This window comes from Melanotaenia boesemani, chromosome 13 (genome assembly GCF_017639745.1).
Source record: "Melanotaenia boesemani isolate fMelBoe1 chromosome 13, fMelBoe1.pri, whole genome shotgun sequence".
Taxonomy (NCBI): domain Eukaryota; kingdom Metazoa; phylum Chordata; class Actinopteri; order Atheriniformes; family Melanotaeniidae; genus Melanotaenia; species Melanotaenia boesemani.
The window spans coordinates 30,946,148-30,961,398 of NC_055694.1; the positions used below are offsets into that span (position 1 = coordinate 30,946,148).

Below are 15,251 nucleotides of genomic sequence, written 5' to 3' on the forward strand. Positions count from 1 at the left end.
GAACTATAGGGGATACTTAATCTTCTGGCACATCAGCAGCAAATTATCATCAGTATCAGGACTTTGAAAAAAAATCTGCAACAAAATGAATCTATTCTGCAGAAAGAAACAGACGGACTTGTAGGAAATCGCTGCTTTTGTGGAGGAGGAAATGTCTGGAACTGATACCGTTATGACTTTATCCTTGTAAAATTATTTCAATTTTTTTTCTTATAACATTACGACTTTTTCTCGTAAAAATGACTGTTTTTCTAAGGATAAAAAAAAAAAAAACAACTAGCAAACGAGTGTGACATTTGATGATGGTTTTTGGTTCAGATTATGCTGAAATGATGAGATCAGTCTGGAAATGCCTTTAAACTACAAACTGGCTTTAATCAGTCACTTTTTAGCCACAGTTGTAGGTTTGTCTTTCTAACTTTTGCTATCCGATGACAGAAACAGACATGTATGAAGCTTCACTGGGAAACTGGCAGCACTGAGCAGGAATTAGAACTTCTTCACTTCGGTTTGATGAATCAGCATTTGATGGACTTCTGACATCAGCGATCAAACACATTTTTATTTATTACATCATTTTCCTGCTTGAATTGAATGAGAATCAGATTTAATGAAGCATCTCTGTTCTGTGGTGGTAAAACACTAAATAGAAGAACTAAATAAAAATGAAAAGAGGAGCAGCCAGTGGAAACCCTGCATGGCAGCACTTCAACTTGACGCCCTGTTGATTCTTTGATCTTGTTATGAATTGATTACGATCCTTTTCATTGCACTGTTTTTTTTTTTTTTTTTTTACAAATTCCTTGTACTGTAAATGCCCTCTACTGTACCTGTTAATAAAGCCTGTCTGTTTTCTTTGACTAAACAGAGAGAAAACAGAAATTTTAAAGGGATTATTTTATTTGCTGGCACCAGTTTAGCTGTGACTAAAAAGTAGTGGATTAAACTTTTAGGGTTTGATGCCCAGAGAGTCAGTATGGATTGTTGGAAGAGATAGACAGATGGAAGTAAACAGTCAGTTTCCATAGATAGACCACAATGCAGAGGGAGAACAGAAGGATGAGGAGGGAGCTGATGAGGCTTTAGATCTGCTTTGTTGTTCCATCCTGAGCCCAGCAGGCCTTTTATGATCGACCAATGAGGTTGGTTGGAGTTCCAGCTGAGGCTACAGGGAGGTTTTAAGTCAGGCAACGCTCCGCTGGTGGACTTATTCTGCTCCTCTGCACATCCACTCAAAGTAAGCTGCAACGACGCTGAATCATCCTCAAGCTTCAGAGCAAATCCACCAGCCACGGTGAGTACACCAGCCACACTGCCACAGTCATAATGCTGGAACCAAACCACAGGACCCGTCAGCCTCAGAGGCACTACCTGCAGACGATACTGTCAAACCAGTAGAGTATTAAAACAACAAAACGTTTGGAAGTGTTCCACATAAGATTAAGTTATGCAGCTGATGCAGAAGATTTAAGATCATGTTCCAGCTTCTGTGCTGAGAAATGGAAAAGTTTGGTTGTTTTAACCTCTTCTTCATGAGGCCTATTTTTCCTTCCTCCTGTCTAAAACAAGATCCCCGAAATAAATTAAGTATATTTTCACAACTACAAGAGCTGTATCTATAATCTTAGTCTCAAAAGAAAGCCGAGACATGTGAGATTACCACACAATTGTCAGAATAAAAACTGTGTGTAGAGTAAATTCACCTGAAACACAGTAGAAAACATAAAGGTTTATCTCCTCCTTAAATAAAACCACATTACTTTCAGTGAAAAAAATTCACACAGGAATTAGTAAAGTAGTTCTTACTAAAGCAAAAATAAATAAATAATTGAACCTGAGAAGTTTTCCAGGTGTTTTAATAGAGGTGTTACACAGGTAAATATCTTAGGAAGCCATTGGCTGATGTTGATGATGATGGACACGTCTGTCAATGGTCAGAGTCGGGAGAATCCAGGGATAGCCCCACATTCACCTTAGAACCACCATGAGGGTCCAGAAAGAGCCCAAGATAGTCTATGATAGGAAGAGTGAATCCTTCACTACAAAACCTCCTTCATCTCCATGGAAACCAGCAGGACCTTCATGATTAGTCGCAAACAAAGGCAGAGTCGTAGGAGAACGCAGCAGAGTTTTTAGAGCTGGAATCAAACTTCACCACAAAACAGCAAAAGTAAGACATGAGTTCTGGTTCTGGCTGCTAGCTCCAGAGTTTCTGTCCCACCATGGTGAGACAGACGTCTTTGTAACCAGCAGAGTCTCTGCTTTCATACGACTGCTTGCTTGTGTGGTTTGCTTGTAGTGGAGAAATTAGAAGCTCTAACGTGGACAGAGCTGTTGTCAGGTTTTTCTTACATTACATATGACTGCTTGGGGTTTAAACTGGATCCTGACGCTTCTAGCTGAGTTTCTACTCGTCATTTTGCTATGATACATGTTAGGATTGCTGCTTCCTGGTGTCTGCAAACATCTTCTGTACTGTAGGATCTCATTTTCGACATGAAAAGGCTAAGCAGATTACAAGAATATCAGAACCAAAATCACCCAAAAAATCAGAGTAAAGTTCATCAGACCTTGAGCAGGAAACTCCAGGAACTGCCCAGGGCCCCATCTCTTAGAGTCCGTCCGGCTCATCTGGTGCAAATCTGCTGCATTTGTGGGTCTTCACCGAAACAAAAACTGAATAAATCAGTAAAGATGCAACTAAAACAGCTAAAATGTTCAACTTCTGGTCTTCACTGATGTTCTGAAGTCACATTAACTCTTTTCTAATCAGTAATTCTCTGATTAAAATTCCACGATGAAGCTATTTAAACCTCTGCTCTGGGATGGGACTTGGGGGTGGGTAGGAGATCCCAGAGGATGAAAAAAAAGGAGCTTCATCTTGTCTCAGTCTGAGTTACAGCAGAGCAACGTTTACTGTCAGACAGCAGCTGAGACTTTGTATTTCGGGTTTATTTACCAGCAGGATTTGTCCAGGCAGCCTCAGCACAGGCTGGAGGAGACGGTCATGCAGCGAGCTTTAGAAAAAAGATCCTCTTGAGCTGATGTGGCAGCTGTTTGCTCTCTAAAAGCCGGAGTTATTCACCAACACCTGTGCTGGAAATGACTGCCATGCCAGTTTGTTGACATCACTGTGTGGTTTCTCTGTGTTTGGGCTGCATGTGCAGCTAAATAAAGGTTTGTAGCGCAGTGAAAGAGAAGACTGACAGATATGGATTGTGATGTTCATAGACTCCCATAAACCTGTCAAATAATCAAGCTGGACTTACTCATCAGAAACACAGACTGCTGGAAACCTGAGATGGAAATATTCTCTCATTTAATTCCAACATTTAGTTATAACATCTCATTTAGTTATTTCCCCTAAACCACCGTCTGTCTTATCGATGTTTAATTCTAAGACTTATTAAACACTCATTTAAAAGCCATCATTACATAACCAGTTTAAGGCGATTTTAAAAGGCAGAAAGTCATTCTTGTCTTCTGTGTTTCTGTTCTCAGATGTCTCGTTTTCTGGACATGACGTGTTTTGGAGAAGCTGCTCGCTACCTCCGTCTCACCAACCTGGAGCAGCTGGCGGCCAAGGCCCAGGCCTTTGATGGTAAACTGACCTTCTGTACTGGGAGCAGCGTAGAGAAACTACATCTCTTTTTTATATTCTCAGGAAAACAGAAAACAGCTGCAGTGATTGAAATAAAACCAGTGTCTGAGTCAGGAACAGAGTTTGTCCAGTTCTGAGGATCTTAACGTGAATATTTGGTCTTAACTCCTCATCCTTGTCTGAACTCTCTTAGAAAAGCTTTTTTGTTGTTTATAGTCTTCCTCTGAGCTCTCTCTGCTTGTTGAAAGACTTTCTAAAGTTTTTCTTTGGATGTTTCTGCCTTTTGTTCTGTTCTCTGTCCAGATGATCCCACGCTGCTTCAATATTGTTGAGGCCCGGGTTCTGGGGAGGATGTTTCCCTCCATCAGACCTGTTTCCACTGATCTTAAGTCCAGTTCTTGTGTCATGTGACCTACATTAGTGTTTTCTCCCTGTTTACCTTTATTAAAAATGGCTTCTTGAAAGCCATGTTTCCATGGAGACCATTTCTGATGAGGCTTTGGCCAACAAGGCGAATTAGCTGAAGGTCCAGATGCATCTCTCAGGTCCTGGTTCAGGTCTTTGCTGGTTTTGTTTCTACTTCTTCAGGACATCACTTTCAGATCCTGTTCTTCTGCTGTAGATAGTTTTTTAGTCCTGACTGCTTCTTTTCTGCACACTATGCTCAGATTTGCTAAGTTTTCACTTTGTTGCTGCTAAAATCCTGTTTCCTGTCAAACTGTCTGATCTTTGCTGTTTGATGCCTCTTTATGACAAGCTGCTGGTAACAAAGAGCCTAAAGATCCAGTTTAAACCACTTCTTTGCTAAGTTGTCTGTGTTGACACATCGCTGGTTCATCCCTTGAGTTAGGAGCCTTTTGTCTGCCTGAATGGTCTGAGTTAGGTGAAGATGTTCGAGTACCAGGACTGGACTGAAGATAAGGGAAAAGCAGAAAATACCTTCAGAAATCTGAAGAACTGTTGATGAAGACCACTTTAAAAGATTAGAATAAAGTGAGAGATGAAGACATGAGGATTGGATCAGGACTTTTTACAGCTCTGTACATGCACAGTTTCAGTGTGTTTACTGTGTAAATAAGAAACGATGTAATTCTATCCTTTCAGGAACCAAACGTGTTTGGATGCCGGATGATGCTGAAGCATACATCGAAGTGGAGGTCAGAGAACTGAATGGAGACAAGACTACTGTGGAGACCAAGGATGGACGGGTTAGTTAACCAGTAACTAAACTTAAATCACTTTATCTAGGTCAGTGGTTTCTACTATGCCCCCCTTTGAAGGAATAAAACATTCCCAGCCCTACACACATACATATATATATATATATATATATATATATATATATATATTTAAAAAAAGTTTCAAAACATTAAAGAGGTTGAAAAACACTAAAAATGTCCACTTGAAATATTTTCTTCATTACTGAGATCATTTTCTAAAAACAAATGAAAACATGTTTCCAGATCCAGTTCCATGTTAACATGGAGTCCTTATCTGATGTCACCTTATCATTTGTCTCATCGCTGAACCTCGAAGTTCATGGATACTTTCTATCCGGATTTTAGTGAGGAGACCCGAATCTCCGCCCAAAGTTGCTGTTTGAAGGTTCACTGCCCCCCATTGTCATAGATCTTCCTTTTAAGCATGTTCCCCAGGTTCTCAGTAGGGTTAAGGTCAGGGGATGCTGGTGGCCCCACTATGAGTTTTTCTCCCTTCATACCTATAGAAGATTCTGCTGGTATTCCTGCAGCATGGGATGGAGCATTGTCTTCACTGCAAAAGGAATGCTTCCTTCTTTTATACCACGGTAGGAAATGGTCAACTAGAAACTGGACAGATTTATCACAGGCCATAAAGGCCCATTTACGTCCCTTTACGCACATACATAGGAACATCGTTTTGTAAATGTACTTTCATGTATCCCTAATGTTAGCGTGGTTGCTAACATTCACCAGAGGGCAGTGCGGAGTTCAACTCTGAGTTCCAACATCTGTTTCAGACAATAACAAACATTGTGATAATGGACATCGTGACAAAGTTCATTCTCAGAAAGAGACATAAAAGGAAGCAACACATTCACCGGCGGTGGTCTGTGTGGCCATCTTTTGTGAGGAGCATAAATGGGCTATATAATTCCCCATTATTCCAGCCCAGAACATCACTCCACCACCACCTTACTGATGTGGCAGCTTTGTTGGGACATGATGACCATCCTCCAACCATCCAGACCTCCATCCATCTGGACCATCTAGACCCCCATCCATCTGGACCACCCAGACCCCCATCCATCTGGACCATCCAGACCTCCATCCATCTGGACCATCCAGACCTCCACCCATCTGGACCATCCAGACCTCCATCCATCTGGACCATCCAGACCTCCATCCATCTGGACCATCCAATGCAGAACGGCATCACCAGAGAAGAAAACTGTTAGAAAATGAGACTTCGTGTATTTCTGAGTCCACTGCAAGCGTTTCTCTGTGTGATCTTTGGTTTCGGGGCCCAGATGCAGCCTTTGCTGGATCCTGATGGACAGGTTCACCAGCAGCTTCAGGTACCTGCTGCTGCTCATCAGTGGCATTTTAACAACTGATCTCTGAATGTGCTGCCTTTTCCTGACAGAGATGTTCTTTAATCTGTCTTTATCTGAGCCAACCTGTTTACAATCACACAGGTTTTTAACAATACAATGATCTACCAAAGGTTTTCCCAAACTGTCTAATGTTTTTATTCCTTTCTGAAGACATTTAAATATTTCACTCTTTTCATTTCCAAAAAGATCTTTCTCCCCAGACTGCACAGAAACTGGCCCCGTCCTAATAATCTGAAACAACCTCCTTCAGCAGTCTGGAAACTAAAGATCAGACCTGTCGAAGGTTGTTATCAGTGATCTAAACAGACAAAGAAATAACACAAGATAAATCTAACACAGAAAAACTGAAATCCAGGTGTTTCATTAAAAGAAATCCTGCACGAGCAATGATCTGGAACAAGGCCTAACCTTTAAAATCATTGATGTTTTGGCTGTTTTTCTTCAACAGATTCATTTGATTTTCACAGCCAGCTATGATGTTTCTTGCATTGACGAACAGAGCTCTCCCATAATGAAACCGACTTGTTTGCTGAAGCATGTCTATGTTGGGTGTGTTTCAGTTTCTGGTTGTAAAAGAAGATGACCTGCAGCCAATGAACCCTCCGAAGTTTGACATGATAGAGGATATGGCCATGTTGACTCACCTGAACGAAGCTTCTGTCCTCTTTAATCTGAGGAGGAGATACAGCATGTGGATGATCTATGTCAGTATCCATCACTGAACATCAGAGGTCCAAATCTAGTGCACATACATGATGTACATAAACCCTTTTCCTGTTTTCTGACCGTGTTGTTGTGTCAGACCTACTCCGGCCTGTTCTGTGTGACCGTCAACCCTTATAAATGGCTGCCGGTCTACTCGGCCGACGTGGTGACGGCCTACAAGGGGAGGCGTCGTTCAGACATGCCGCCACACATCTACTCCATCGCTGACAACGCCTACACTGACCTGCTGCAGAGTGAGTCTGACAGTAACGTCCTGCTACCTGTTACTGAGCTCATACAGCCGTCCAGTCATCTGAAAAGTCAGGCAGGCTGAGGTCTGGACTTCAGTTTAACCACATGACCTTTTATTAATGTCCTGATTCTGTAAAACCTGACAACTGTAAGGATGCATCTTACAAAAAAACCCAGTTTTATTTTGCTCCCTTTAGAGAACTTTCTATGTTTGAAGGTGTCTTGGTGTTAACAAAAAAAGTTATGTTGGATAGGTTTCTCATCAGAGGACGTTGTAATTCCCAGTTGGACCTAATGGTGGAAGTTTTGTGACTCTGGTCCATCTGTAAACTCAGATTCAGTGTGTCTGCATCATGTATGTTTTACCTGCATTAGTTGGCAGTCAGAACGTTCCCAGTTTGGAAGATTTGAGGAATTCTGATGGAAAGCTGAGCTAACAGCTAGTCTGAGTAAAAGACCCATCAGAGATCAAGCCTAAACATGTCATGGTGGTTCAGTATATCACCACTTTCCATGAGCAGGTGATGCTATCCACCTGTAGAGGAAAAATAAAAAACAACACTGGTTATGGAGTACAGGTATAAAACGTGAAATAGAATTTGAAACTCTTCTGTTAATTAAGTTAAGTCTCTCTTAATGTTGGTAAACACTTAGAAAATGACCTCTTCTGTGGTTCTGGAGTAGCCGTTAGCTTAACACAGAGCTCCTCTCTGATTTTCCAAACTGAGGGCGACCTCCAGCTAATACACACAAATACACACATAAAGTTTATCAGGCTGTTTTTGTCCTGATTTTGCCTCTTCCCAAACAAGGACGGCAAACGGCCGATTACCTTGAGTCTTATAAGATTTTCCTATAAAATGATTATTTGGTCTGAGGTGTGTTAAGAGCGAATTCATCCCAACAATCGGCTCTGAAACAGGTCGGGGCCAACAATCAGAAGTATTGAATATGTTCAATATTTACAACCAAGCCGACGACTCCTGAGCTGTGACTGTGTGGATGGTGACGTGGAACAGAATGTAGCCAATCAGAAAGCGAGCTGACTGGGGAACAAGGAAAGATATAAAGTCCGTGTTCACGCCGTCTATTGTTTTTCTCAGTTCTAGATTTTTTTCTTTAGCAATAGTCGCAAGACCACCATCATTACTTTATTAAGTATGTGCTCTGCATGCTGGGTGTTGTGTTTTCCGGTTGTTGCCATGGTTCTTCTTTTTTGTTAGATCACATTTGATCACACGACATTTCCAGCTCGGAGGACTAGTTTCTAGATTGGTTGCGGGACAGAATCGTTATGTGTGTGTTGTTCTGTGCTGAAATTACTGGAGCCACCACACATCTCATCAGATTAAAAAAATCTTTATGTGTGTACCAGGCCTTAGACGGCTGCTCAAACCCTGTAGAGAAAAAAAGAGCTGGCTTTTATTTGATGGTGGAGAGTTTTGATAAAAAAACTGCTCTGCAGATGTAGAACCTGAAGCTGCCACCGAGGTCGCAAACATTATTTAAAGAGCAGAAACACAAGATACCACTCTGGTTTAAACTAAGTTTTGGTGCGACAGAATTCGTATAAGGAGCTTTTTTCTTTCCTACTGAATGCTCCCAGCAGCCTACATTAAACAAGGTGGACATCAGTTACAAGAAAAAGTATGTGAAACCTTTGGAATTACTTGGATTTCTGCCTATAATGTGATCTGATTTTCATCAGTCACAAAAAGAGTCACAGTTTTCTTAAACTAATACCACACAAGCAATTACATGCTTTCATGCTGAAACGGAACACAACATGTAAACATTGCAGGGTGGAAAATGGTAAATGGTCTGCACTTATAAAGCGGTTTACATATACATCACATTTACACACACGTTCTCACACTGACGCCAGGAACTGACATGCAAGGCACTCACCACGACCCATCAGGGGCAATCAGGGGTTTGGTGTCTTGCTCAGGGACACCTCGAAATGAGCTCAATAGGCCGAGGATCGAACCAGCAACCCTTGGGCTACAAGACGACCGCTCTACCCACTGTGTCAACCAAAGCTCAGCAGATGAGGGCTGATGCAACAGGACAAGAACCCAAAACCACAGAAGTAAATCAACAGAAAACCATGCTTCTTCTGGAGCGGCCCAGTCAGAGTCCTGACCTCAGCCTGATGGAGATGTGGTGGTATGACCTCATAAGAACGAGTCACGTCACACGTCCCAAGGGTTTACTAAACTGAAACAGTTTTTAAAAGAGGTATGATTCCAAAACGTCACCTGACCATGATGAAGGCCTTTTAGGCTGAAAAGCGTTGGCATGGGCATGTTTTTATTAGATTAGCCATTTTATAATAAATCTCCCTGAGTGCCTCAGTCATCTTTCTCTGAGTCTCCTGACCATTGTTCAGGTCTGATCCTTAGCCTGTAAGGCCAGAAGACTGGTCCGTTACAGTTATTTTTTTTCCCCACAGATCGTGAGAACCAGTCGATGCTCATTACGTAAGTAACTCATAGCTGCTTCTTCATTTATCACTGTCATTTTCAAGTGAAAAGTTTCTATTAAATTACGGTAATGTTGAATAATACTAACAAAAATATGGAAAAATAACACATTATGTCATTTTTTCTTTATACATCTTTAAAAGAGTGTCACCATTATTTAGTCTGTCTGTTAGTCTGTGTCAGCTGCCCAGTCTGATCCATGAGGTATGAACCATTACAAACCATCATACTTCAGAGACCTGGATACTGGAGTTCAGATTGCTGCTAGATCCCTTGGAAAAATGAAAGAGGGAAACCTGGGAACACCTGGTGACGTTTTCTAGCAACAGTTTCAGCAGTAGACGTAGCTTTGCACATGCTCAGTGATGTTCACCCCACCCGACCGGCCCACATAACTTACCTTAAACTCCACGCAGGAATCAGATTTCCAGACACTGAAGAAAAAACTTTTATGGATCAATATCATATTTAGGGTAAATGCAGTGGTGTCATCTCAGAATCTTAACCTCACTTCAGTCCACCTTCATCCACATACCCAGCTCTTCTTCCACCCCCTCCCTCCTCCAGTAGGAGCACAGGGTTCATAGTGGGAGGCCTTCACTGGTCATACAGAGCATACAGAGATTCCTTCTAACTCTGAACATTGTGAGATATTAATCACTGTAGATGATAATTTTCTGTTACATTTAGTTCACAGTAGTTAGACTCTGCTTTGCTTTTAAATATTTTTGTCTGTGTTAATAATGTTTTTGTCCAATTTGTTCCTTTTTTTTCCCCCCATCCTCCCATCAGTGGAGAGTCGGGTGCCGGGAAAACTGTCAACACCAAGAGGGTCATACAGTACTTCGCCACTGTTGCTGCTTTGGGGGAAAATGTGAAAAAAGGAGTAAGTTTATTTCTCTTGATCTTCATTAGATTGTTGTTAAAAGTTCTAAACATGGGTCTGTGGCAGCAGGTTTTAGATTTTGTTGTGATTTCCTGTTGGTTCATCAGTTGCATGTTGCAGCTTTTGAGCTCCTCTTCTGTCTGTTTATTCAGGGGTCTTTAGAGGATCAGATCATTGAAGCAAATCCAGCCATGGAGGCATTCGGGAATGCTAAAACCATCCGCAATGACAACTCCTCTCGCTTTGTAAGTTCAGAGAAGTTCACCTAAGCGGCTGATGCTGCAGCTGAGGACAGTTCTGTGTTAAACAGGTTATAAAGAGTGTGTGTCTGCGCTTGCATGTTTCAGGGAAAGTTCATCAGGATTCACTTTGGACCTACTGGGAAGTTGGCTTCTGCTGACATTGACATCTGTGAGTAGCTTTCAGATTTTCTAGAACTAAGCTACAGCACGTCATGCATGCAAGAACATGACGACTTGTTTGAGTCAAATGGTGATGATCTGGTAAATAAATTCCACAAGCTGGAACCAGATTCATAACAATTCTCAAATGTGCCTCAAAATGTTAACCCGCAGCAGTAAGGGATTTTTATGTTTGCTTTATCAGATCTTCTGGAAAAGTCCAGGGTTGTGTTTCAGCAGCCAGGAGAGCGAAGCTACCACATCTACTACCAGATTCTGTCCAATCGTAAACCAGAGCTACAAGGTAAGAACACCTACAAGTAACTTCTGTCCAACTGCATGCTGGGATCACAAGAAAATTTATCAACATTACAACAATGCTAATAATTGTGACAAAAAAGTGAAAAGTGCAGATAATATTTATGTTGAATTAAAAAAAAATAATAAAGGTTATAGAGCTCACCAAAGTAGCAAATTCAGGTCATGACATCAAAGTAACTTCAACAAAACTAGTCGGTTCATTCGAAGTTATGGCTTTCTGAGTCTTTTGTGACTGGTAATGCTTTGTAGCCGCTAGTGGCCACCAGTGGAACTGCATATTTTTGTTTTCTAAATATTTATTCAGCAACACCAATAAAGAAAAGAAGACAAAATACTAAGGAATACCAGAAGGAAAAACAAAACAAAAACTGTGTAACAATGAAAAGGTGTTTGACCATGAGTGTTAAATGTTTGTCCCTCTGTGTGTAGCGATAACAGAGAAACTGGGGATTTGCAGAGGCTAACGACAATAACAATATTAGTGATTACACATCGACCATAATAATGATAATAATAATAATAAAATAAATAAATAAATAAATAAATAATAATAATAATGTATGACACTAATAATGGCAATATTAATAATAAATCTATGTAATACTACTACTGTATCACAAGCTTTTTGCAAGCTTGCAAAAACAAAAGTTTAGGGAGGTGAAACTCCTAAAAGTGTAGTCTCCTCTGGCCTGATCACTCCCATCAGGGTTGATGAAATTCTTAATTAATGAAACCATTTTGTCCCACACAAATCATTTTAATTACAGCTAGTGCTTAATGAATATAAAATTCTCATTCCATTATTAAAAAAAAACAGAAAAACTCTATAAACCCATTCAGATTAACTTACGAACTACTTTATTGTTATTGCTAAGCTGTAATTTTTTACCTGCATATAGAGGACAGATACTATGAAACATGCACAAGTACTTGAAGACTAAATTAGATTTCATGGGGACTGCATTTCAGACCCACATGAGTTTTATATACTAAAAAACACACAGACAGCAAGGTGGAAAGTTAGGATTAAGTTCAGTAGTTGTTTATCAAGGTCAGAAGAATCATCTTGATTTTGGATCATCTTTATTTTCTTCAAGGAGGTGAACTGCTTTAGCTCCATGTCATGTCATTTCCCAATAAAAATAATGGGATTAAATTATGATGGGAACCAGTGTTGTCATTTAGCTTAGTTTTGGCTTTTGACTGATTGAACCATCAGATTTAGTTGTTCAATGTTGTTTATAGTGTTGCTTTTAATGAAGTAGTCCTCCAAATCATACTCTAATGCCTTGGATGCCTGTGCTTTCATGTGCAATGAACAGTTGACCAGGTTGTTCAATATTTAATGAAAAACTTCGTCTGTGGCAGGATGGACTTGTGCATGTGGCAGTTTTTCATGTCTTTAAAGGCCACATGTTGTTTACATTTTTGTACTTTCTCGTCACTTTGATCAGCTGCTCATTAAAACAATCTTTTTTAAAACTTTGGATCAGAGGAAATGCAGAATCGACAACCTATCACACAATACTTCTCAGAGCTGTACAAGAAGAAAGTTCTGCTTGGCTAATGCCTTAAGAACAAGCTGCAAGAACTCCTAAAAAAAAAAAAAAAAAAAGAGTATATAACAGGCTATTGTCCCTCCAACGTGTCCTGGGTCTTCCCGGGGTCTCCTACAGGTGGGACGTGAGACTTTCTGGATATGTAGGAGCAGCTCTACTCTGATCTCCTCCCACATGTCTGAGCTTCTCATCCTAACTCTAAGGGAGAGTCTAAACACCCTGCAGAGGAAACTCATTTCTGCCACTTGTGTTCATGATCTTCTTCTTTTGGTCACCACAGTTGATTAATTGAAGGTAGGATCGACCTGTAAATCGAGAGCTTCATCTTTTTGTTCAGCTCCTTCTTCATTGCAGAGTCCACATCACTGCAGCTGCTGCACCAATCCACCTGTCCAGCCCCTGCTCCATCCTTTCCTCACTCGTGAACAATACCTTGACATACGTCAATTCCTCCATTTGGGGAAGGACCTAATTCCGGAACTGAAGAGGACCCTCCACCTTTTTTTGTTTGGAGGTGCAGATTCTCATCCCAACCTCTTCATATTTGGCTGTGAATCATTTCAGTGAGAGTTGGAGATCATGTCCTGATGACGCCAACAGAACCACATCATCTGCAAAAAACAGAGACCCAGTCCTGAGTGCACCAAACCAGATCCCCTCAACACCTCGGCTGCATCTAAATTCTGTCCATAAAAGTTCTGAACAGAATCGTTGATAACGGAAAGCCTTGGAAGTCTTGGAAACAAATCCAACTTACGGCCGGCAGTGTAGAACAAATCAAATTAAACTTTATTTATAAAGCACTTTTCATGCCTAAGGCAACACAAAGTGCTTTACGTGATAAAAACAATTCATGCGTATTAAAGTAAAACAAGCCTTCATACATTAAAATAGATAACATAGCAATTTAAAAAAACACACTTATTCTAGTTTCTTTCACACACAGTCGCATGCACACATGTATATACACACAAACAAAGTAGGCCAGGGTCCACACCACATTCAAACGGTTGCCGTGCAGGACCCCCAGCCACCCAGACAAGGGTGATCATCGCGGCAACACCCCCTGACCGAGCAGGCGAACCCCCCAGCGTGGAGGATCCCCATGAGGAAAACACTGGAGTTAAAACAAAGATTAAATAACCTTAGTAAACAATAAAAATAACTAATAGCAGCAATAATAAAAATACACATAAAGGACTTTAATAATGTGCTAAAAACGTAATAAAAATGTATTAAAATTAAATAAAATAACATAAAATAAAATAATTAAATTCAGTTATAAGCTAAGCTAAAAAGGTAGTTCTTGAACTTGCAGCTCTGAGATTCTCTGGCAGGATGTTCCACAGACAAGGTCTGTTGTAATGGAAATAGGCCTCGACGTACCAAAGGACCTCAGGGTCTGCGAGGGCTCATAATTTGAAATGAAGCCAGACAAATAAGAAAGCCCAAGACCATTAAAACATTTATAAACCAGTAAAAGAAGCTTAAAATCAACCCTGAAGTGCACAGGGAGCCAATGCAGGGATTTTAAAACTGGTGTATTGTGTTCCCGCCCTCTGGTCCTTGTCAGAACACGTGCCACTGAGTTCTGAAGTAATTGTAAGTTTGAAATAGACTTTTTGGGGAGACCAGAGAGCAGGAAATTACAGTAATCTATTTTACCAGAAATAAAAGCATCAGCACCTCCGTGCTGACAAGAAAGAGAAATGGGGGATTCATTGAATGTTTTTAAGATGATAAAATTCTGTTTTTGTTACATTTCTAATGTTTGGAGTAAAATCCAGTTCAGAGTCGAAAAAAACACCCAGATTTCTCACACACTGACTAAATTAAAATGATTAAAATGGATTTTTGATAAAAAATAATCTATTCTGCCCTCAGGAATGATAATTAAAACTTCAGTTTTGTCCTGATTAAGCTGTAAGAATTTCTCTGCCATCCATTACTTTATATCTAAAATACATTTTAAAAGGATGTTAACTGGCTCCAGGTCATCAGGAGACATGGCAATGTAAAGCTGTGTATCATCAGCATAGCTGTGAAAACCAGTGATGTGTCACCTGATGATATCCCCAATTGGCAACATGTACAGATTAAAAGGTAATGGGCCTAAAATCTATCCTTGAAGAACCCCACTCTGAATTTTATGGGTCCTTGAAGAGAATGTATCCATACTTATGAAAAATTATTGATCTGTGAGATAAGAATAAAGCCATTTAGGTACAGTACCTGAGCAGCCCATTAGACTTCTCAGTCTGTATGATAAAATCTTGTAATCTACTGTATCAAATGCAACACTAGGATCCAGTAGAACCACAACAGAAAGTTGAATAAAAATGGCTTTTTCTGTAATTTTACTTAAAAACAGTAAGTTAGATACAGGTCTGTAATTATCAAGAATGTTTGGATCTAAATTACTCTTCTTCGGGAGGGGCCTCACC

The 15,251-nt window shown here is 40.4% G+C and overlaps 1 protein-coding gene across 1 annotated transcript in view; it reads left to right on the plus strand.

The window, feature by feature from the left end:
• The first annotated feature begins 1,231 nt into the window (after positions 1-1,231).
• Positions 1,232-15,251, plus strand: part of LOC121651917 (myosin-7B-like) — a 44,839-nt gene continuing 30,819 nt past the window's right edge. Inside the window, exons 1-10 of the mRNA XM_042004372.1 lie at positions 1,232-1,294; positions 3,502-3,601; positions 4,706-4,809; positions 6,758-6,901; positions 7,000-7,156; positions 9,610-9,637; positions 10,433-10,526; positions 10,679-10,771; positions 10,874-10,937; positions 11,133-11,231. Of these exons, the coding sequence (XP_041860306.1) occupies positions 3,502-3,601; positions 4,706-4,809; positions 6,758-6,901; positions 7,000-7,156; positions 9,610-9,637; positions 10,433-10,526; positions 10,679-10,771; positions 10,874-10,937; positions 11,133-11,231 (883 nt within the window). The 5' untranslated portion in view covers positions 1,232-1,294. The remainder of the gene's footprint in view (positions 1,295-3,501; positions 3,602-4,705; positions 4,810-6,757; positions 6,902-6,999; positions 7,157-9,609; positions 9,638-10,432; positions 10,527-10,678; positions 10,772-10,873; positions 10,938-11,132; positions 11,232-15,251) is intronic.